The 23,210-nt window shown below is 45.2% G+C and overlaps 2 protein-coding genes across 3 annotated transcripts; one reads left to right on the plus strand and one right to left on the minus strand.

The window, feature by feature from the left end:
- Positions 1-5,237: 5,237 nt before the first annotated feature.
- LOC117642843 (cytochrome P450 6a22-like) lies at positions 5,238-16,296 on the plus strand. 2 transcript variants are annotated; one of them, XM_034381437.1, is made up of 10 exons: positions 5,238-5,545; positions 5,794-6,040; positions 6,760-6,895; positions 7,654-7,757; positions 8,523-8,727; positions 11,523-11,622; positions 11,755-12,006; positions 12,564-12,649; positions 14,064-14,262; positions 15,751-16,296. In XM_034381437.1, exons 1-10 carry the CDS (start codon positions 5,365-5,367, stop codon positions 15,978-15,980), a joined length of 1,740 nt encoding a protein of 579 aa, XP_034237328.1. In that variant the 5' UTR covers positions 5,238-5,364; the 3' UTR covers positions 15,981-16,296. The 2 variants fall into 2 exon arrangements, with proteins under 2 accessions (XP_034237328.1, XP_034237326.1); XM_034381435.1 differs by having other exon boundaries at positions 5,247-5,545; positions 11,752-12,006; positions 15,751-16,291.
- A 368-nt stretch (positions 16,297-16,664) lies between these two features.
- LOC117642812 lies at positions 16,665-22,360 on the minus strand. Its single transcript, XM_034381381.1, has 8 exons — positions 22,256-22,360; positions 21,714-21,943; positions 21,431-21,528; positions 20,859-20,935; positions 19,822-19,968; positions 18,634-18,776; positions 17,667-17,904; positions 16,665-17,066 (listed from the first exon to the last, which is right to left on the minus strand). The coding sequence occupies exons 2-8, from the start codon at positions 21,854-21,856 to the stop codon at positions 16,923-16,925; spliced, it is 990 nt and encodes a 329-aa protein (XP_034237272.1). The 5' UTR covers positions 21,857-21,943; positions 22,256-22,360; the 3' UTR covers positions 16,665-16,922.
- Positions 22,361-23,210: the final 850 nt, after the last annotated feature.

Consider the following 23,210-nt stretch of genomic DNA (forward strand, 5'->3'; position numbering starts at 1 on the left):
CGGTCTAAATTTAATGGGAAAATGGAGGCAACTCAACCGAAGTCCGCATGTTCACAAGTCCACATGTTGCAGAAAATGGCATCAGGAGATAACTCAACTTGTGTATATGAAACTAACGGTAAAAGAATTAATTCAACTTAAAGGGGCTCATTCATGTTAAAAGCACTTTGTAAAAAGAAAATTTTGATGTAGACGGATTAAGATTTTACAATTTCTGTGTTAAAACCCTTTTAGATAATTGAGTAAGCTTCATTTTGGCTTAAAGTAAAGTGACTTTGGACATTTTTTGGAGATTTAGTCAAAACGTTTAAAATTTTGGTTCACGTAAGATTTTGTTCGCATACTTGCTCAGATCTGTGGGGAAAAAATCAGGGAGACTCATCCCTAGTAGTGTCATAGAATGGACTCCAAGGGGTTTATATCTGCAATAGTTTTTAAGAAAAAAAAGAAAAATTTAAACATTTTTTACCAAAAAATTGTTTTTATGTTTTTTCTTGAAAACTATTGCAGATATAAAGCCCATTTTAGTCAATTCTATGACACTACTAGGGATGAGTCTCCCTGATTTTTTCCCCACAGATCAAGTATGCAAATAAAATCTTACGAGAACCAAAATTTTAAACGTTTTGACTAAATCTCCAAAAACTGTCCAAAGTCGTTTTACTTTAAGCCAAAATGAAGCTTACTCCATTATCTAAAAGGGTTTTAACACAGAAATTGTAAAATCGTAATCCGTCAACTCAAAAAATTTTTTTTTACAAAGTGCTTTTAACGTGTATGAGCCCCCTTAACTCCACACCTCTAGTTGGAAAAAAGAGGTACCTCCAAAAATGTACCAGAAAAGTATACACTCTACGCAGACCTCAGCTCCACTTGAATTGTCTCCTAATTCCACCTCGATTCGGAGAACTAAGTAAACATGGTTCTGAAGTCCATTCCAACGTAAAGATTTAAATCACTGAAAGCGACTACTGAATGATGCTACACTTTTGAAAATTTTCGCAGTTATTTCTTAGGCTTTTTGGACAACAATCCAACGGCATCATTCATCTGATTGGACTAAGTTTACCCTGCAAACAGTTTTTTGTTTCTCCTGAAAAATGATGAAAATTGAGTTATCCCCTTCTCCCGCTTCATGGATCAATTGTACATAATTTATTTAGCGTGAACGCGAAAGAATCGTGCACGGAGTGCGACGAACGCTCTCTGAGTCTTTGCTCGGGCTCGACTGACGCGGAAAGTACCTGGGAGGCTGGCAACCCAACTGACGGCGGGACGCATCGGGCGAGCGAGCCTGGGAGATAGGCATCCCAACTGGCTTGATGGCGGTGACAAGGGGGCACGCCGGGACACGCACGGAGCAAGATCCTTTGTTTTCAGTGAATGAGAGAGACAGGTGAATGTTTGTTTATAAGTGTTCCATTCAAATTTTCATTAATCAAAGGTGACAGTGAGTGACAACAACTGCCGTCTGGTCTGCCACGGTGCACCGCGCTTATATTTGTCAAATTTGGTAAATATTAACAATGTTCAAGATTCGGGCTTCACTCCGAAGCATGTATTATTCTTTTATTCGTCACTTCACAAGTGGTTTTTTGCATGACACACCCAAATATTCCCTCAATTGATCACATTATCACATCAGATACACCTGACAGCACAGCAGGCAGGGGACGGGCCAGCAGAGCCATAGATTCTCAGTCGTAACTCCTAGGCCGTTGAAGTTAGGGGGGTGTACTAAGCGAGGCGATTGTAGCTTAGACTGAGACATACAATCGCCTCGCTTACACTACCCCTTTTATTTGAACGGTTTAGGACTTAAAGCCGAAAAACAGTCCCCGGCCCATGCCTCGCAGTGGCCAGCAGAGGCGCCCAGCGGCCGGGGCAGAGCCATAACGACGCGATCGCCGCGTGGTGGCGAGCGGGGCAAGCTCCAACTGCCGCCGCGAAAGGTAGTTCGGTTTTCGTGCATAGCTGGTGCTCCATTCCATCTTGCTCCGTGGGACACGCTCAGAGAAGCTCCACACAACTAAAGAAACAAAACTTAGCTCAGCATCGCTGCCTTGACCTTACCGAAGTCGGTTTGAAGATTCTTTTCATCAATGTGAACTGACGAAAACCGTCGGGAGCGAGGTATGACCGCAAACCGGGAGTAAAGCAGCTATCTATGAAAACAGCAAAGAAGAACCACACTGAGAATGAAAGAGTCACCACCATCGCCCTTTCATTGGGTAACGCACGCACCGTTGCCCAAATTTGGGTGACGAGCCCGCGGTGACCAAATTTTGGGCAGTCATAAAATCGTCGCCCAAATTTGGGTAACGCCGTCGGCGACGCCGTAAGGTCCCCGATGACGCTCTACGGGGCCACCACGATGACCCAATTTGGCGTTGAGGCCTCCGGTCATCGTGGTGGCCCCGGAAGGACGCCATCGGGAACCTCACGGCGTCGCCGACGGCGTTACCCAAATTTGGGCGACCAAACGCCTGTTACCCAATTTCTGGTGATGAATTTTTCGTCACCAAAATTTGGGCAACGAAGTTGCATCACCCATTTAAAGGGTGATGGTGGTGACCAATTCATTCTCAGTGCAGTAAAAAACATCAAAAACAATTAAGGGTTTTTGGACTTCTACCAAACGCAGGTCTCGGTTTTCGGCAGTTCGTTCTGCTTAAAGGAACTCAGAAACCAAGTTTAGTCATAACAAACTAAGCAGGTACGGGGCTCGATGTTTGTTTTTAGAGCCGCGAGCATGTCAAAGCTTTGGGTCTAGGACAGCCGACCACACTCTCACTGACCACGTCCCCCACTCACCACTGACAAGTGACCACTTCGTACTCTGACCGCGCGTACAAACTGGTCACACTCTGACCCCTAAATACTGACCACAAAAAGTCAAAAAATCCTATATTTATTTAAGTTTAATGAGAAAATGGCCCTTAGAAAGTCGATGTCAAAACGTTGATAAAAAGGGTCCTTTTAACATGTAACTGACCAGGAGCGAAAATAAATCAAGATTAATAGGCTAAGAAACCTCCATTGCAAGCTACGTATTTAAAAGCAATTTTTGGGAAAGTGACTTTCACAGTACCTTCGAACGATAATAGAAGGGATTTATGAATTGATTCTCATGAACTATGCCATGCAAATATTGTGACTCGATCTGAACCTTTTGGGCTTCCCTCGCATGAAAGAGGCTCTTCGGCCACAATGGAAAGTGACGGTTGCGGGACTTAAAATTCACCACGGCACTTGAAAAAAAAACATCGAAGTTTGTCGAAGAAAGGTGATGAGACGTTTGTGCACAATGACTAGTGCTGCACTTTTGATGATGGACTATGTTCGGCCATAATAGGTGGAGAGCACAATACTCATTTTATGGACGTGACCAAACAGCGATACCAGATCTGGTATCGCTGTTTGGTCTATTAAAACACAATTAAAAAATGAAAAGTGGAGTCAACCTAAAATGGGTTCACTACGCAGTCGTGGTCAATATGATTGAGGGGTCATTTTGTACCTGGGTCAGTTTAACTGTGGTCACTTGTCCGGAATTGCCACTGAAAAACCAAAGCGATGACCCAAACATTTAAGGGGGCACACCAGTGAAAATCGTCAAATTTTTGCCTTCTTTTTTATTTTATCTCATTTTTCTGCTATTCATCCCGAGTCGAATGCCGCAAACCCCACCCCAAAATTCCAATTACTTTGGCTTGTGCACATTTTTGAAGTTGCTAAAAAAGTTATTATTTTTGGATATTTTAGACCAATTGTGAACGTTTAGGTTTTTCACTTAAAGTTTAATTACAAAACCCTTGAACCACCCAAACGCAGTTAAAAAGGGGGTCATTTTGGCGCAAAACGAACTTAAATACTTCAAAAGGCCCATTTATAATCCGAAAAAACACGTCAAATCTATGTTTCTACTAAAAGGGCTTTTTCTCAAAACACCTTTTTTGTACCTTTGTGCCACTCTCACGGGTGCAAAAATTGAGATAAATTAATGCGGTTTGCGGCAAAATGTTCGTTAAACTTGCGTCTATGGTCTGAACCTCGGAAATGACCATCCCATAAAAAGGACGTGAGCTGCAGCCATGAAAGCGCAAAAAATTTGGTTAAAAAATTTGTTTCTATTTTTGCCTTTTGAAAAAACAAATTTAAAATCATTCTTTTTGCATCCCCGTGGTTCAGACCATAGCCACATGTGTCCTGTTGAGAAATTTTCAAATCCCGTGCTCGAAGCTCAATCCAGAGAGGCGGAATCGTGGCAGGAGTGAGACGAGGTCGCAGAAAAATGAAGTGCACTGGCGCTCCGTCTTGCCATCGCCACCCCACCCTCCCATACTGATTTTTCTTTTCTTTGATATAATTTTGAGCCACGAATAAAATATCAATCGAATACGTAGGTTACTTTTCTCAGAATGATCGTTTTTCAAAACCTCTACATTTTCACTGGTGTGCCCCCTTTAATCGCTGATGTGAAAGTGAATTAAAGGGTGCATCCATTCGTGCCAAGGCATTCGTACATTCGATTTCACTGGTAAAACTGAAGCGTAGTTGTATGAATCATTCAAGCATACAAATACGCTTGAAGACTTAACGCTTGAAGCCAGGCGTAGAGAAGAAATTCCCCCATGCATTTAGATAGGCGGGAGAGGGGTGGAACGGAGAACTACGCTTGAAGCTGAGCGTAGTTCTACTTTGCTTGGAGACAGGCGTAAAACTACGCTTCAGTTCTACCAGTGCTGAAAAATGTCAAATAAATCGCATGGTTGTTAATACGAACGACGCTGTTCAATAAATAACTTTGTTGGCCTTGTAGGTCGCAAATTATGTAGCAGAGTGCAGGAAACAAGGAGAGTTGCACCTCTGCGTGCCTTCTAAACGTACCCCCGCTTTCGTCACCACACCGCGTTTAAAAGTTTGCAATTTGAAGCGAGTTCTCATGCAAATTTTAATCGTATAATCCTTGCAGACATGCAACCTGCTTTTCGTGTTGTTTTCAGCTTCCGAGTTTCGCTCTGTCTTATCTGAAAGAGAAGGTTGAAAAACGCTGATTCCCACCACGAGAGCATTCCGACGTGTTCAGCAGCATGCATCCCGCCCGCGAGTGCAAGACGGCTGCGATATTCCCCGTGGGTGGCGGCCAGCGCGGGCAGCCCCTCCGGTGCAGGCCCCGCGGTACGGCACCGCGCGGGGTTCCCCGCAGGAGGCCTCTCGGACGCGTCCCGCCGCTGCTGGCCGCGCGGAGCGACGGAGTCGAGGGTGCGTGTTTTCGGACGCCACCCGCCTCCTTCTCTCCCAACCAGGCGGCGTCCCGGGTGCAGTCCGGCAGTGCACCACCGAGACCCAGACGCAGCGGACATGGCAGCGGCTCTCCTGACCACGGTTACCAGTGTCGCGTCCCGGACCACGGCTACCAGTGTTTCGTCTCTGACTACGGCTGCGAGTGTGGCGACCCTTCCTACGTCCAACAGCGTCGCGGCCCTCGCCATGGAGCACACCTGCAGTGGGAACGTGACGCCTCTGTGGACGGTGACTGGCAGTAAGTCTGTTTTAATTTCGGTAGTGTGTGTCGAATAGGGTTTAGACTAGCACAGAGATTCCAAACGCTATGAGTATAGCACGTGGTGCAATGAAGCTAAGATATCGCACCATACACTGTTAGAAATTAGCTCCGAAATTTTATGGAGAAAAAGTCTATAATCGCGTTCATGGAGACTCCAATCATTCTCCATCTTTTTTCGGAGAGATGCGTCTCGTCGCCCCAGCTCACTGGTCCCCTGATTGCAGGCCTCGCGCTGGTCATCCTGGCGCTCGTCGTTCGGACTGGCAGCTTGGCGGGCTTGTTCGGCAAGTTGGCGGCCCTCGTCCGTTCGCCCCGCGCCCCGTCCGCGGCCTCCGCCCCCGCCGAGGTCCCCGAGGCCCTGCTGCTGCAGGAGGCATACCGCGCTGCCGGCGGGCCGTGCGTGGCGCTGCGGGGCCGCCAGCTCCTCGTGACGCGCCTCGACGTCATCCACCGCGTCTGCCACGACCACGGGTGAGTAGGGCGGAACCAGTGGCGTAGTGGCGAAGCGGCCTTTTTCAATTCTCGAGTCGAATCGCATGAGGGCACATTCGCCCGGGCGCACTCTCAGCCTAGGCTGATTTTCTAAGTGTAATAATGAACTAATTAAGCAATAACATTTTTATTGCATTAGTAGCGCCCTGAAAAAGTTATTGCATTATAAGTGCAATAATTATTGCATTGCATTAGCGCATTTATCGCTTTATTACCGTAGTTATTATTTCACTCACCGAAACTGTGATAATCTGGTCACAGACTGGCCGAAACTTGTGATACTTATTGCATTTTTAATGCGATACCTTTTTATCGCTGCCAAAGATGCGATAATTTGAAGGAATCACACCAGCTTTTTTATCGCAGCAAATTTTATGAAACTTATCACATAAGAAATACCAGTGTACTAATGGCAAAGCGAAAAGTACGTTGGCACAAATAACTAGGCTACAATACCATGTACTAAATGTCAAAAGCGAGTCTGAGAGTGCGAGTTAGGATAGTTTTCCTAGGAGGGGTCGAAATTTACGTTCGTATCATGCTTGCGCTGAATTCTCTTAAACGTAGCTCACTGTGAGAGTCTTGAGTGCATATTCTGCAGTTTTGCGTTCCAAACAAAGAATTTGGGCTCCGCTCCTTATGAACCTTTGACCGGTTCATTTCCAATACGCTCATGGTGAAACCTTTTCTGTTGGCAGCCTCTTCCCCAACCGCGGCCTTCCGAAGAACGAGAAAGCGAATCCTTTGAGTTTGCATTTGTTTTCGCTGGAAGACAAACGGTGGAGTGTCGTGCGGGCCGTCATGTCTCCGGCCTTCACGCAGGCCAAGCTCAAGGTTGGTGCTGTTCGCATCGAGGGCAACGCCCTTCAAATTGTACTCGATGCTCTAGAAACTCATTCTCTCTCTCTCTCTCTCTCTCTCTCTCTCTCTCTCTCTCTCTCTCTCTCTCTCTCTCTCCTCTCTCTCTCTCTCTCTCTCTCTCTCTCCTCTCTCCTCTCTCTCTTGTGTGTTTAGAAAGGGGGGGGGGCGCTTGGCACTTCAGCAGCGCGGCATTTTTCGCCTTGGCCCCCGGAAGACACAACAAACTGGTGCATGCGGAAAGGAGACCGAAGCCAAAAATAACTGGAAATCCAGGAACGTGATGCAGACGCCGCGTTCCCTTTGAATGACAAGTTGTCATTATTTTGATTTATCCGCATTTACCAGTGATGGAAAAAAAAACATGATTCACCCGTAGTTTTGCACGACTTGAGTGTGACTCTCTTGCTAGCACTAAACATTGATGGTATCTTTCTAAAATAGTAATTGGTGTTGTTCGCGAGGGGGTAAACACTCGCTTTCACCTTGTAATTGTAATACCATTTTTGGGCCAAATGTGCCAAATTTTGGCATTTTAATGCCGTAATACATGTGTACCGTACCGAGTAATACCAAGTACTCTGTACACGACTTCTCGGAGTGTTTACCCCCTCGGTTGTTGGTCTCCCGTCATCAGTTCCCTGGGTAAAAGTGGTATTGACTCGCTACGGTCACCCTAGACTTCATATTTCTAACAATCGGTTTTCAAATTTAGTTCTTGGTTTTGATTTTAGGCTGTTTTTCCACTACACGCTACTGGGACCCTCCAAAATATAGTTGATTCGACTATTGGAGACCAACTTTACGCTGACGTGGAAATTAAGGACGTCATGGAAAGGTACGTAATCCCTTAAAATCACCAGTATTTTCTTTTGCTTTTGTTGGTAAGCACACTCTCAGGAACAGTGTGCATCTTAGCACACTGCTCGCTGAATTCAATGAATGTTACGTCAAATTCGCTAGAAAATGTACTTTGTCACGTTCGTTTGTATTTTGTTCCACGTTCAAAGCGAAAGTGACACCCTTATTGAACGACCGTGTGGTCAAACGAATGTGACATCGTAATAACTCAAACAAACGTGACAAAATTCACATTCTGGCGAATGTGGCGTAACATTCTGAACGACAGTGATGCGTGGCCCTGATTAGTTTCTAGAGTATACTTCAAATCTAAGAGTGGGGCAGTCTCACAATACCAAAATTGTCTATGCTGGCTATGTGGTTCAGTGCCACGAGACCGGTGATTGCAAGTGTGGTACAGATCAAGTCTCACCCTTCCAGGGGGCATTGGTGTGTCACACTTGCAAGCGTGAGACATTTTGCACTGAGATTCCAAACGCTATGAGTACAGCACGTGTAGTGCAATGCACAGAGATATCGCACCATACGTGCTATACCACAGCCATGTTGCACCTTACGTGCAATGCTTCACGAAAGTGCCCTATGCTAGTGCATGGGAATGGGAAGGCATTGCACTTCATGTGCAATGCAAAAGCATTGCACTAATTGACGCTATATTCATAGCGTTTGGATTTTCAGTGTGCCCCACGCGGCCTTGCAATGTAGAGTTTCCAGCGCATTCCAATGGCACTCTGCGTCTCAGGTTCGTGACCGACGACGTGGGCCGGACGCTGTTCGGCGTCGAATGCAGGGCTCTGGAGCGGCCTGGCAACCCCATGCACGCGCACTGCGCCGAGGCCTTCAGCAACTCGGCGTGGTGGCGGCGGCTGCGGCAGCGCCTCATGGATGTGTGCCCCCGCGTCGCCGTGCACATCCCGTACCGCAACAGCACCGCCAGGTTCTTCCAGGTTCGCAGACTAGTCACGCACTGTCAATCCAAGTTATGGTTCTAAAAAAGCGTGAAAAATAAAATTTGGAAAAAAAACGATGAAAAAAACGGTTTTTTTTCATCGTTTTTTTTCCAAATTTTATTTTTCACGCTTTTTTAGAACCCTAGCGTAGTGGCGCGTTAGGTGGAAAAAAAACGAAGCTCACGATTTTTATTTTTATTGTCATACCTGGGTGTTGATATTGACCTAACTAAGCTTGCCAGCATGTCAAATAAGCACAAATAGCAAAACAACACCAAAAAGTACCAAAATTAGGAAAAAAACATATTTTTCCGGAAAAATTGCTAAAATAAAAAGCCGAAAAAAACAGTTTTTTCCGTTTTTTCATGTTTTTTTCCCGGTGTTTAGAACCCTAATCCAAGTGTGAGACAGTCTCACACTATTAAGAGCGAACGACCATGTCTCACGCTTACAAGCATGAGCCATGGTTTGTCCCACACTTGCTACCTGTCGTTCATTTCAGTTCAATGCCACAGGACCCTCGCTTGGAAGTGTAGGTGTGACACAAACAGTGTCTCAAACTTGCAAGCGTGGGACAAACGTGGCTCACGCTTGTAAGCGCACTACAAACCTAACTGTCTACTAAGTACAGGGTGAGTTTTCTCAATGTGTCAATAATTAGTAGGTAGTTCGGGCACCCCAAGGCGATAATTTTCTACCAATGAACTAGTGGGCGCAAACGTCTAAGTACGGAGATAATTGGTGTTTTGTAATTGGCCTTCGCGCCTGCGAGGTAGGCACCCTCAGCCACTGATGGTCGCAGGACCCCGCGTGGGGGTGTCGCAAGGGTGTCGCGGGTCTAGGATGGGTGCGTCGAGTCTCGTAGGGGTGCGGCGGACCTTGCAAATGTCTTTTGGGAGGGATTGCCGCGGGTCTGAAGAGGCTGTCATGGTGGCCCCCGTTACAGTGGATCTCACGGCTGTCTTTGCGAGGGTGGCGGGATTCTACGGATATTTCCGCGAGGTCAGTGGCACTCCCGCGAGTACTGCTAGTCCCGCGACACCCCCTCGACAGGTCCTGCCGCCCTCAGTGGCACCGGGTGCCTACCTCGTAGGCGCAAAATCCAATTACAAAACACCAATTATCTCCGTACCTAGACGTTTGCGCCCACTAGTTCATTGACGAAAAATGGTCCCCTAGGGATGCCCAAACTGCCTGCAAATTATTGACACATTGAGGAAACTCACCCTGTATATACACAGTTACAAATGCGTGCTTGCAAGTACACACTTACAAACGCGTGCTTGGCCAAGTACACACTTACAAATGCATGCTTGCAAATACACACTTACAAACGCATGCTTGACGCCGTACACTCTACCAAAAATGTCCTGTCAATGCCGTTAATTTATTACCAGTTTTCACTGTAGGTCAATTCACAGCGTTTACTGTGATCTGCTCACGCGATTCACTGTGATCTTGTTCACGGTGTTCACTGTGATCTGGTCTTGTGAGTTTGACGCCGCTGAGCCACGAAGTACTGCAAATCAGGCTCTCACGGCGTTTACTGTGGCCAGATCACAGTGAACACTGTAACCGAGATCACAATGAACGCCATGAACTAGTTCACAGCAAACGCCGTGAATTGCATAACAGCAAACATTAGTAATAAATTAACGGCGTTGACAGGACATTTTTTGTGGAGTGTATAACTCCATGCGTCAAGCATGGGTTTGTAAGTGTGTACTTGCAAGCATGCATTTGTAAGTGTGTACTTGGCCAAGCATGCGTTTGTAAGTGCGTACTTGCAAGCACGCATTTGTAAGTGTGTACACTGTTAAAAAAATTCTTAAATTTAATACATAATGTCATCTTAATTTTAAGAACCTTTTGAAAGGATATGGTAACTCATAAAGGTTTGTGAAGTTTAAGAAAATTTCTTACATTGACCAAAACATTTCTGACAAGTAATGAAAATATTGGCAACTTTCAGAAACTTTATTAAAATTGAAAAACAGGTTCATAAAATTTGAGATTGTTTACCAAATGTAATAATTTGTTTCTTAAAATTCAAAATTACTATGACTTTTTATATTTGATTCTCATCCTGCCAGTTAACATTGTGATCATTGGACGCTTCACTACCAGTGTACGTAAAGAACAAATTTGTGTGATCTTGGTCATGTGAAGTCGTGTTTGGAGGCCCTTGGATGAGCGCTTCCGCTGCCTAGCGGAGTCTCCGCCGAGAGGCTTGGAGTCATCCACATCCTAAGCCCCGCCTCGCAGAGCTCACTCGTGGCGCAGTTGGTAGCGTCGCGGTGCGGTAATCCGGAATTCCGGGTTCGAGACCGAGTTTCAACCACGCTTCCAAGCAACTTCGGCAGTGAAATCGACTACTACCATGCAATGAGTAACTCATAACGTACATAAGGAGTTCAATTTTTCCCTACTCTACACTAAATTCTTCTTAAATGCAAAAACAACTTTTAAGAAACAGATTATTACTTTTCAAATTTGGTTCTTACTTTTAAGAAGGAAAAGTTTATTACTTTTACAAGCAAAAAGTCTTTGTAAACTGCTTCATAAAAAAGTTTCTTAAAATTAAGATGGATTTTTTTAACAGTGTACTTAGTAGACAGTTAGGTTTGCAGTGCGTGAGAGTTGTCAACGGCAACAGCTAGATTAATTTGTCAAAACAGAAGTTACGTCCTTAGGGACGTTGTAGCCGGTTCTAGTAGTGAGTGGGTTTTTCCCAGTTTTTCCCTCCTGCTTTCTTGTTCTAAAGTAATCTTTTTCTCCTTTTTTTTCTCCAGAAAATTGTACGTGACTTGCGAACCGCAAGAGAAGCTAAGAAGTCGTCTCACTCCACCCTCCTTGACAGCATGATCCAGGCCGAAAATGAGATGGAGAAAGGTACGTTGTCACAAACAAAGTTCGAACTTTGTGAACGATCGTCACTGCCCGTGGATGTGCTAACCGAAATACGAATATTATCCACAGCGACAAGTGTAGTTAAAATTTGCAATTTGTTTGGTGAAATAGCAGACGCAGCGCAGGGCCGCATGCTGCGCTCCGTCCATGCGCCTCAGATGTTCGCCACGTTCAGAGCGGGCTTCGAGGCCACGGCCCCCACCCTCGCGTTCGCCCTGCTGGAGTTGGCCCACAACCAGGACGTGCAGCGGAGGCTGCAGGAGGAGCTGGACCTGCACGCACAGCAGGACGGAGGAGACGCCGGGGAGGCGGTGTTCACCGCGCAGTCGTTGGCTGATATGACGTATCTCGACTGCGTCGTCAAAGGTAAGGATGCGATGGGTGACCCACTGTGAAATTTCGTGAGGAAATCTGTTGTTTTTTTTTGTTTTTTTTTTAAATTTTTAGAATTTATTATTATTTCTTACTTTTATGTACTTAAATGTTTGTCCAAATATTTCTGAAATTTTTCAATCCGATTTCACTCTATTCCAGGAACGTGACATCACTTTGGAACGAATGTAACAAAATGTCACGTTCCTTAAGGCACGTGACATTTTGGAGCATGTGTCACGTTCGTTTGGATGTGAATCGGCCATAAATTAGCTTCTTCACTTATTCAAACGAATGTGACTCGATGCTCAAATTTGAGCATCGAGTCACATACGTTTGAATAAGTGAAAAAGCTAATTTATGGCCGATTCACATCCAAACGAACGTGACACATGCTCTAAGGAACGTGACAACTTGTTACTACATTCGTTTCAACGTGACGTCACGTTCTTGGAATGAGAGTGCCTTTGTAACGTGCGTGTATTACGTCGCTAGCTCACGTTTTTCCGCAAGTTTTCATTAACTTTAGGTGTTTTTCAATCTTTCTGCAGAGACCCTTCGGAAGTACCCTCCGAACGCCACGCTCATTCGACACGCCTCCAGTCGCTGCACGCTTCCGGGAACGGAGGGGGATGAGGTAAGCCGCTCGCCATATGTTTAACAACAATTTCAATTGCTACGAAATGTGGAACTTTTTGTCCTTTTGAAAAATATAAATGTAAGTGTCTCGTATGCTTATAGAAGTAAGAGACTTAGGACAAAATAATTCAAAATACATTTAGTGCACTCTCGTACTCGTCCCGCAAATTGGAGGGGTCCTACTCAAAAGAAATTATCTGGGCGCTCCTGTACAAAGAATCTTATCTGCAACGCAAGAGAATTTCACTAAGTTTGATCATTTGATACAGCTACAAATCAAAATAATTTGTGATTTAAGCCACAGAAACCTGAAGATGTAATATCAAAGAGACCGATAGTGCTTGTAGAAATATGTTCCGCTCGTACCCTTTTATCCGTCCCAAGGTCAAACTTAGTGAAATTAGCTTGCGTTGCAGATAAGATTTTGCATACAGGAGTGTCCTGATAAAATCTTTTGATTAGAACACCTCGAATTTCGTCAGTGACGTATTCGTGGTTGTGTGCATTAATAGGGTTTTCAACAAACTTAGTAACGTTTTATCAATAATTTGCTGAGATTTTTATCCAGCTTTCAAACGAAATCTTATAAATGCACCTAAACTTCAACGTTAAACCATCAAAATTCCAAAATTCCAACAGAGGATGAGAGAGAGAGAGAGAGACAGAGAGACAGAGAGAGAGAGAGAGAGAGAGACAGAGAGAGAGAGAGAGAGAGAGAGAGAGAGAGAGAGAGAGTGTGTGTGTGTGTGTGTGTGTAGTACACATAAATGAGCATGTTAACATTTTTATTTGTTTTCGTAAAACTATTATGAATATTTTGTCTTGAGAATTCTGTTAAGCTTCTTAACGAAACTCTGTAAATGTGCACATTCATCAATAATGAAGTGATGTCCATTGAAGGATGAGAGTGAACTTTAGTCATTGCACTGTGGCAAAAAGGTATGGAAAATTCTGTTATTTTTTTTTTGCTAATATTCTCCTTAGCCCTTTTATCATTATTCTACGGAGGACCGTACAGTCTTGTCCATCTGTAGGACCTTACTGTGTTCTCCGTAGGACAATACAGTCTTCAGGGTTACCACAAGCTGTTTACATAATTTTCCGTACACTGTGAGAAAAAAGAACGGAAAAAGTACGGAACATGTCTGGTCAATAATTTGCCTGGAACGTCCGTACTTGCCACCTACGGAACGTTCCGTACTTTCTTTCCGCACCCATTTACATGGGTTCATATGGAGCAAGTACGGAACGTTCCGTACTTTTCTCCGTACCTCCGCACTATATTTTTCTGTACCATTTCCGTACAATAGTACGGAATTTTTTTACAGTGTAGCCTTTTGGCACAGTGTGTGAGTGAAACAGTACAACGCGTGCGCGACACACAAGTGATGGATTGTCTTCTCCCCCGCCAGGCCGTGACAGTGGAGGAGGGCACCCGCCTGGTGGTCCCCGTGTACGCGGTGCACCACGACCCAGCGTACTTCCCGGAGCCCGAGGCCTTCCGACCGGAACGCTTTCTCCCCGCCGCGGAGAGTCGAGGGGACTCCACAGTGGCTCCGGCCAACCTCAAGGCCTACCTCCCGTTCGGCCTGGGCCGCCGCCACTGCGTTGGTAAGGACGGGGAATGCTCCACAAACTGGAACGGGTATTCAGTGCTTGTCAGAGTAGACATTTACAGACGCATTCTTGGATAAACTTCACCTATTACGCATGCATGGGTAGGTAGCTGTGTACTCAGATAGGCCTGTACTCATCTACAGAGATGCATAAAGAGTACACTCTTTCAATTTTTAGACTTGAGCTCTCCAGTCGTCGCCGATAGTGGCGTGCACAACTCGCCTCGTTGAGTGACTTTTCCTTACTTCCAGGGGTTGGACGCCAAAACTTGCCTCCTCAGTATACCCTTTTGGTTCCTTTCCTCGTCGGGGGGGGGGGGGGTGCATGCCGCTGGTTGCCGATCGAAGAACAGGGGAAAAACAGGGGGTGGCGATGGCAATGGCCAAGGTAGAAGCGCAGCCACGCTCACGCTGTCGGCGTACGCACTTCGTTGAGATTCCCAAATCCGTGGGATTAGTTTACCGGCAAAATTTTCCGTTTTGTGATTCTTTTTCTGTACTGGACATGTTATATTGTAGTACTGTGGACGAAATAGCTGATTGCGCGGCTGACGGGCACTTGTTGCTGATTCGCTGTTATTCAACGAATGTGACGTCATAATCGTTAGACTGAATTTTTTCACGATGCCTTTGGTTAGGATCGTTTTCGGGTGTCACATTCGTTTGGACGTGGATCAACAACATTCAAACGAATATAGCATCACCTTCGTCACGTACCGTTAAGTTAATTAAACAAGCTTCGCGCACTGTACTCAAGAGAACGACCTCAAAATTTATTGCCACATATGTACATAGCTACAAATCGAAAAGCGCACATTGTATGCTCTGGAGTATGCCTGCAAGCACGCTCTAGCTAGCGCAATGCCTGCCACGCATGCACTTACGTAGTGCATACATGCCAAGTACACACTTTCTGATGCTACAACTCCCTATCCCTTATGCACTAGATGTATGCTTCAGTTAGCGTGTATATGGCAAGTATGCGCCATAGTATGTGCATGCTTTGGCAGGCACGCGCTTTCTAAAAGTGTGCTTGCAGGCATGCTCCACGTAGATCATACAATGTACGCCTTTCGATTGGTGGAGTAAAAGTCAAATGCCCTCATTGAAAACCCAAACGTGGTCTAGACAACACCACTGGTGTGGCCAGATGCGTGCCATTTTGACTGCATCAGCTGGTGTGGTCTAGCCCACGTTTGGTTTTTCAGTGTTTTCTCCGTCCCTTTTGTCCCTGCACAGTCTTCCCACTGTGCACTCAAAAAACCTACCAACCGTTTGGTTTGAAACTGCGAAGAAAATGCATGTTTTGTAGAATAACTTAGTATGCAGGAGATCTTCGCATCACGAAGGATTTTGCTTCTTGATACGAAGAATTTCGTAAATTTCTGCGTGTTACAAAGCAATGCTTCGCAGTTTTTTTTGTTTTTATTTGTCTCAGTGGGCCTAAATCAACACACGTCCCTAACAGCCCGTTCGTTTGCAGCGCGCCGCTTCGCCCTGCAGGAGGTCAAGATGGGCCTGGCCGCGGTGCTGCACCGTTTCCACGTGTCGCCGTGCGCCGCCACGCCCTCGCTGCCGCCGCCCTTCCTGGCCGGCCGCAGCATCGTGCTCGCCCTCAAGGACCACTGCACTCTGAGGGTGTCGCCGAGACGGCCGAGAGGCCCCGAGCCGTCCTCCCCGGTCTCTACAGTATTGAATAAATCGCTTCCTTAACGGCCTGTAGACTTATTTGCTCATGCTACTGTACTGCACACACTCAAAGAGTTTACGAAAACTATAAGGCGTTACAATGAATTCTATTTCTTTGAAGTGAGAAGCGCGCTCTGAAAACATTACAAACTAGGTCTTACGAAAAAAAAAGTAGCTGGTTATAACAAAGAATTTTGATCATACGCAAACTTGCGAAGGAAATACTTGGCAATTTACGGGCTATTTCTTTGCATGACAAACTAAATAGTTTGCCCCTTACATACGCTCATATGCTCAAAGTACTTCCGTGTAAGGTTCTCGGCGTGCGGTGCTGACTCACCTTAACAGCCCAGGAAGAATTGAATTGATCTCAGATCAGCTCTGAGTAAGGCAACACTGAGGCAAAAAGCTACGGAAAATTCTGTAAACAGCTTGTGGTAATTCTCCGTAGCCCCCTTGTCAGTATTCTCCGTAGGCTCTTACAGTATTTTCCGTAGGACCGCACAGTATTCTCCGTAGGACCTTACAGTGATCTCCGTAGGACTGTACATTCTTCCAGGTCCTACGGAGAAGACTGTGCGGCCCTACGGAGAATACTGTAAGAGCCTACGGAGAATATTGATAAGAGGGCTACGGAGAATCCTGGCAAAAAAATTAACAGAATTTTCCGTACCTTTTTGCCACAGTGAAGTACATCACTTGTCTCATTCGAGGAACGGGACATCAAGTTCAAACGGATGTGACAAAATGTGACGTTCTTTTGAGCATTGTATCACATTCGTTTAAATGTGAATAAGCTAATTTGTAGCTGATTTACACCGAAACGAATGTGACACAATGCTTACGATCTTGATGTCACGTTCCTGGAATGAGCGTGTTTTGCTCGGTGTTGCTGCTTCTCCCACACCCTGCTGGCATGGTCTAAAAAGTATGAGGGCCTTTCGTTGCGAACACACTCAGAACCGCTCAGAACCCGTGTCGGTGGTGCAAGCGCCACCAGAGAACTTCAAAGATCGCCACCGCCGTCGCCACTGTGAGACCCATGGACCAAGCGACGGCCGCCAGCCTTAGGGAGATTCCTCCGTCGGGCCCGGCTGCGGGATTGCGCGACTGCAACAAGCGGGCATCAGAAACACGTTTAATGTACTGTCCTTAGTTGCGGGCAACACAGGAGAGTGTACTACTAATATGAAAGCTCTAGTACGCAGGGAGAGTTTTTACCAAGGGGAAATAACTTCAAGTTTCAGTGTATCAATTTTTAAATCCCACAAGAATGTCGAACGAATTTCAATGAATTGCAGCCTGATTCTCTCGGATTTCGGTATAATCTGGGCTGACTTTTGAAGAATTTCTATCAGTTTCAACTAAACTGGATGAATTCTGAAGAAATTTGACTGAAATTCACGATTGTCCATTACGTATACAAATTCTTTAGTAGTTATTTCCCTGTGGTTTATACTAGTTGGAATGAGTACAATACTGTACACAATAGAGTGTACTGATATAATTACTCATCAAAACATGCCAAGGTGTGTGCTCATCTAAGAACTCAAATGAGAACACGCCGCTGGGAGTTTTACTCAACTCACTGTGCTCATCAGTACACATTCAGGAAGAGTGAATAAGTTGAGAATTCCTCAGCTCAATCCGCAAGTCCTAATCGAAAGAGGTGATCTCCTGAGTGATCACGATGGGTCTACGTTCACCAACCACTGTTGTCCGTCGGAGCCGGTGCAGGTCTTGCCAGTGGTCCATGATGCCCGAGGCGCGCAGGGCGAGTACAGTGTCGCTGAGGCGTTGGCCCAGCGGGTCGTGGCGACGCATGAAGAACACTATACTAGCAATGATGACGCTCTCGTCCACGACGTAGTAGCATCCACGCAGGCACTTCATGGAGGAAGGCATGGCCACGGAGCGCAGCACCGCGAAGCCGTCATCCGACTCGAACCTGTTGCAATCGAGCATTTCGGCATCACTTTCCCTCGCTGAATACACACAAAGTCCCTTTGCGCAATTCATCGCGTGGCAATTACGTACTTTTCGTATAAATTTGTACGAGATTTTTCACGGATTGTTTCCACGTCAAATTTGAACGAAAAGGTCGCAAGTTTAAAATAGCGTGAGACCACGTACAAAATTTTTGGTGTATCACTTCCTCTTACGAAATAATCTCACTGTCCACATGTATCACCATATTGGCGCACATGTCAGCTAGGTACAATTTAATTCATGAATGAGGGACGATATTTACACATCGTGCTGTATGACATTGTACCTAATTGATGAGCACATGTACATAGCTGAAACCAGCGCAAATACGTCAATACTTTAGTACAAAAATGATCCAGGAAGCGGAAGAAGGGGGTAAGTCGAGTTGAATCCGTGCACTCTAGCAAGGCCTAAGCCCTGCAGGTGGAAGAACAGGTGGGGAATGTCATCTAAAAATAGATGCAAGAGGATGGGATGTGTCTCACCACACTTATTTTTGGACCAAATTTTCGCTTATGTTTACATGATAGACAGATAAGAGGTCACTGAATCAACTCGACTTAACCCCTTCTTCCGCTTCGTGGATCAAATGTCCATGAGCGTTCGTTGTGTGCAGGGTCCTTGCTCATCTGCACATGATAACGAATTGCTATGAAATTTCTTTAAAATTGCCACGTTGAGCAGAGACCTGGTCAGACAGGGCTCGACGGTGTCGTCCTCGCAGAAAAGCGACTTGTCTCCCCCGAAGCCCATCGCATCGACTGCCTCCACAACCGACCGGCTGTTGCTGTAGCCCAGCACCGTCACTTTTGAATCTTGAAGCTCCACTAGCTTTAAAAAAAGAGAGAATTCCTCGGAAGGTTAACGACTTTCATTTCTGATCAAGAGTATCTAGAAGTGTTAGCGCACAATCACACTCATTCCATAAACGTGACATCACTTCGAAACGAACGTGAAAAAATGTCACGTTCCTGTGAGCATTGTGTCACATTCGTTTGGATGTGGACCAGCCAGCGGGATATTTTGTCATGCTCACCAACGAGACGTCACGTTCCTGGAATGAGAGTGTAACGGCTAAATCTTCACTGTTAAAAAAAATCTGAAAATTCAGACCACTTTAGTCAGACTTGGTGGTCCGAATCTATTTTTCAGACTTGTTTCAGACTGCTTGTCTGAAAATTTTGCCTTCCGGTATGAAAATTGCGACCTGATGGTCTCAGAACCTGAATTCAGACCAGCGCAGTCTGAAAATTTAGATGGTTAAGTCTGAAAATTCAGACCAACCCAAGATTTCGTTTGTCCGCTAGATGGCGCGCATGTTGTGGAACATACGTACTTCTGTTTAAAAGGCTTCTAATGTGAAAATATATTAGTTGAAAAGTTCCAAATTGACAGGACTTAATCGGCCATATGAGAACCGTTCTCTGCTGCAAGATTTATCTTCGTAATATGGGTGGAAGTTGAACAATCCACATTCTAATTTACCTCTCGCGGGTGGCTCCGTGTCGCCATTTCCTTGGGTGCCACAGGCCGGCCTCGAGAGTCAGGGAGAAGGACAGAGGACCTTCTCCCTCATCACAATTTTTACTCATTGTTGTCCTCTCTGGAGGTTCACACACAGCTGAGATTCTTTCTATGTCATATTGAACATGTCACGAACCTTAAAGTTCACAATCTTCGTACAGGACTGAATTTTCAGACCACCAAACTCTTAAACGTAAGACTATCGAGTTCTGAATTTTCAGACCATCTAAATGGTCTGAATTTTCAGACCTCAAGTCTGTTAATAACTTCTTACCAATTTTGTCTGAATTTTCAGACTTTTTTTTTAACAGTGTTTCATATTTTATTTTTTCATTTTTATTCAAACCCTTACGGCATTGATGCGAGTCACAGGAGCGGCCTTCGTGGTCTCGGCCGTGAGTTGCGACTTGAGGGCCACATTGACGGTCAAGACGAAGAAGAGCCAGGAACCGAACAACGCACGCAGTGAGGCACTGGACGTGCGTCTGGGCAGTGGCACCTGTCGCGGGCAAATGGGCATTGGGCCATGAAGTTACTCGTGAGGTCCTTTCTAATACACGGGGCAGCGCAAGCTCTGTGCTCAAGTCCAGCCGCAAGCTGGGTTGTTGTCGTCAAGTGTCCCCTCGTAGCGATCAGGCTAAGGGGGCTCATACAAGTTAAAAGCACTTTTTTAAAAAAAAATTTTGATGTAGACGGATTAAGATTTTACAATTTCTGTCTTAAAATCCTTTTAGATAATTGAGTAAGCTTCATTTTGGCTTAAGGGAAAGTGACTTTGGACATTTTTTGGAGATTTAGTCGAAACGTTTAAAATTTTCCTTCTCGTAAGATTTTGTTCGCATACTTGCTCAGATCTGTGGGGAAAAAATCAGGGAGACTCATCCCCAGTAGTGTCATAGAATTGACTACAATGGGCTTTATATCTGCAATAGTTTTGAAGAAAAAAAATAAAAACAATTTTTTTAACAATTTTTTAAACAAATTTTTTAACAAAAAATTGTTTTTATTTTTTTTCTTGAAAACTATTGCAGATATAAAGCCCATTGTAGTCAATTCTATGACACTACTGGGGATGAGTCTCCCTGATTTTTTCCCCACAGATCTGAGCAAGTATGCGAACAAAATCTTACGAGAAGCAAAGTTTTAAACGTTTCGACTAAATCTCCAAAAAATGTCCAAAGTCACTTTCCCTTAAGCTAAAATGAAGCTTACTCAATTATCTAAAAGGATTTTAAGACAGAAATTGTAAAATCTTAATCCGTCTACATCAAAATTTTTTTTTAAAAAAGTGCTTTTAACTTGTATGAGCCCCCTTAAGATTGAATTTCGTTGAATCTATTGGAATTTCGATTGCACATTACAAACCTTTTTCACGCGGTTCTTACTTACCTCGGTCAAGGTAGACCAGTTGTCAAACAGCAGTGTCCAAAAGTCGGGACGAGAAGAGACCCCTGCCTCTCCCAGCGCTGTGGTTAAGAGAGACAGCATCAGTACAGTGCCGCTACGTTACGTTGAGTTCCGCTGGTGAAAGAACGCCGAGGAGAGTTTGCAAATCCAAGTGTGAGACAGTATCACACGTTTCAGGTTTTCACACCTGGAAGTGCGAGTCACAGTATCTCACACTTTGAAAGGCAGCAAGTGCGGGACAAACCGTGTCTCGCACGTGCCGCTGTGAGCACTGGTAAAACTAAAGCGTAGTAATACCCTCTGTTTTCAAGCGTAATCAGTTTATGCTTGAACTTGAAATCGAGCGTAACCGGATCATCTACCAAGATTCCCCCTATCTAAATGCATGGGGGTATTTCAAGCCTACCCTTCGTTTCAAGCGTAAAGTCTTCAAGCGTAACTCTATGCTTGACTCAAGCATAGAGTTACGCTTTAGTTTTACCAGTGAGACATCCGTGTCTCACGTCAAATAGTGTGAGACTTCCCCACACTTGTATTGGTGGTGAGGAAAGTACCTGAGCGGTTACTAATCAGCTGGACAACGAGGACCATTAGCAATCCGCCGAAGAGCATAGCCAAAGCAGAGCCATGCAACAGGACTGTGGCGGAGTCGCTGTTAACAAAGATTCGCATCGTGGATTCCACACGGTAAAAACGGTTCCTGGTTTCCCCAGAAACTTTCTGGAAATCGCCTATGTCTTCATCACTGGCTTCCTGGGAAAACCAGGAACCGTTTTTACCGCATACGGTCGGTTTACTAATTTCTTTTTTAGCGCGGCATCACCCTCTCGACCCGACCTGCCCACCCTGGTGACGCCACACCGCACGTGCACTTTGAACGAGTCCTGCGTGACTTCGGCGCTGGGCTGCAGGGCGGCCACCCGCCTCGTGTCCAGGTTGTAGGGCGCCAGCGCCACGTCGCACTCGCCCCTCTCCAGCATGCCCAGCCTGCCGCTGAACGAGCCGTTGGCCAGCGCCGCCTGCACTGCAAATGGTGGTACATCGCGTGGCGAGGGCCGCTAAACAGACTGTTTGCAAACGAAATATCACACCCCTCTAAGAGTAGACACACGTTGAATGTTGGTATCTTTGCCTATGTTTAGCCAACCGCTCAAAAGAAAGCAGAATTTTTTCTAATTTTGGGTTAGTTGGGTTAACGATAGGCCCTACTCAATGCCTAGGTAAACAAAAGAAGACAAGTTGTTCTAACTGATGTTTTAGTTACGTTGGTTACTGCCACTACTTTTTCATTGTCAACGAAAGGCCTCTGGCAAGCAGCGTCTTTTCCTTCTGAGAGCCCTTTGCTTCCGAGAAGATCATAGATCACCTCCATGCCTCACCGTGGGAATGTCTGGTGTCATGTCAATATCTGGAGTAAAATTCCAGTGCACGGCTGCCGCCTCGAACACACTCTTCATGATGTAAGTCTCCAGCGTCCAGTTGTGCACTGGGAGCACAAAACTGTAGTCAAAATACTAGTATGCAAACAGAAGTGTTCCATTTTACATCACATTCCTTAAGACGTTCAATTTGTTGAGTGATGCACATTGTTTCTACTCAAACTCCCCAGAAAAGTAATTTCGGAATGCAGCGAAAGACCACTTCCAACAGATAAACACAATGTACTCAAGCCCAATTCTCACAATATTTCCAATTTTTCGTCGCACGGGGACTTCTGGCTTCGGTTTGCAGCCAAAAAGTGCACCCAGTCTAACCATGATGAAGCACGGAATAACAAATTTGTATTTGTACTTGTAAAACAAGAAGTTAAATTATCTAAGTTCTGCTTGAGACTTTTCCCATTCTAAAGTGAAAATATTCACCTACTTTGTGATTAAAATTTGAAACAATGTAGAAATAACGGCCCTGACTGGGCCTGTCAGTTTCAAATGGTGAGCAGCATTTCCCAATAGAAAGAACACTGCACAAAAGAGGCTTCATCAAGTGGTGTTGCTCTCATTTTGCATTTAAAGGCAGTACATGCAGCACTTAAGCAAGCGTTGGTGTCACTTGGACTTAATGCTTAATGCTAGTGCATACAGCAATTAAGATAGACGCACCATTTTGAATTGAGGACGAACGACGATTGCAAGACTCCACTTCTCCCAAGGACAAGCTTCCCCTTACTTCACAGCCGAGTAGATTTCGAGGTAACTGCAAGTACAATAATATTGTGTGGCTCAATACCCCAAATAGATCCCCAAGAAAGGGTTTCTGACGAGGAATCGCCGAGAGGGGCAATCACTTTTTGATGTTTGGTTACACAAGATTTCTCAAGGGAAGAGATTTCGTCGG

The sequence above is a fragment of the Thrips palmi genome, unplaced genomic scaffold (genome assembly GCF_012932325.1).
Source record: "Thrips palmi isolate BJ-2018 unplaced genomic scaffold, TpBJ-2018v1 HiC_scaffold_16, whole genome shotgun sequence".
NCBI classification, from domain to species: Eukaryota; Metazoa; Arthropoda; class Insecta; order Thysanoptera; family Thripidae; genus Thrips; species Thrips palmi.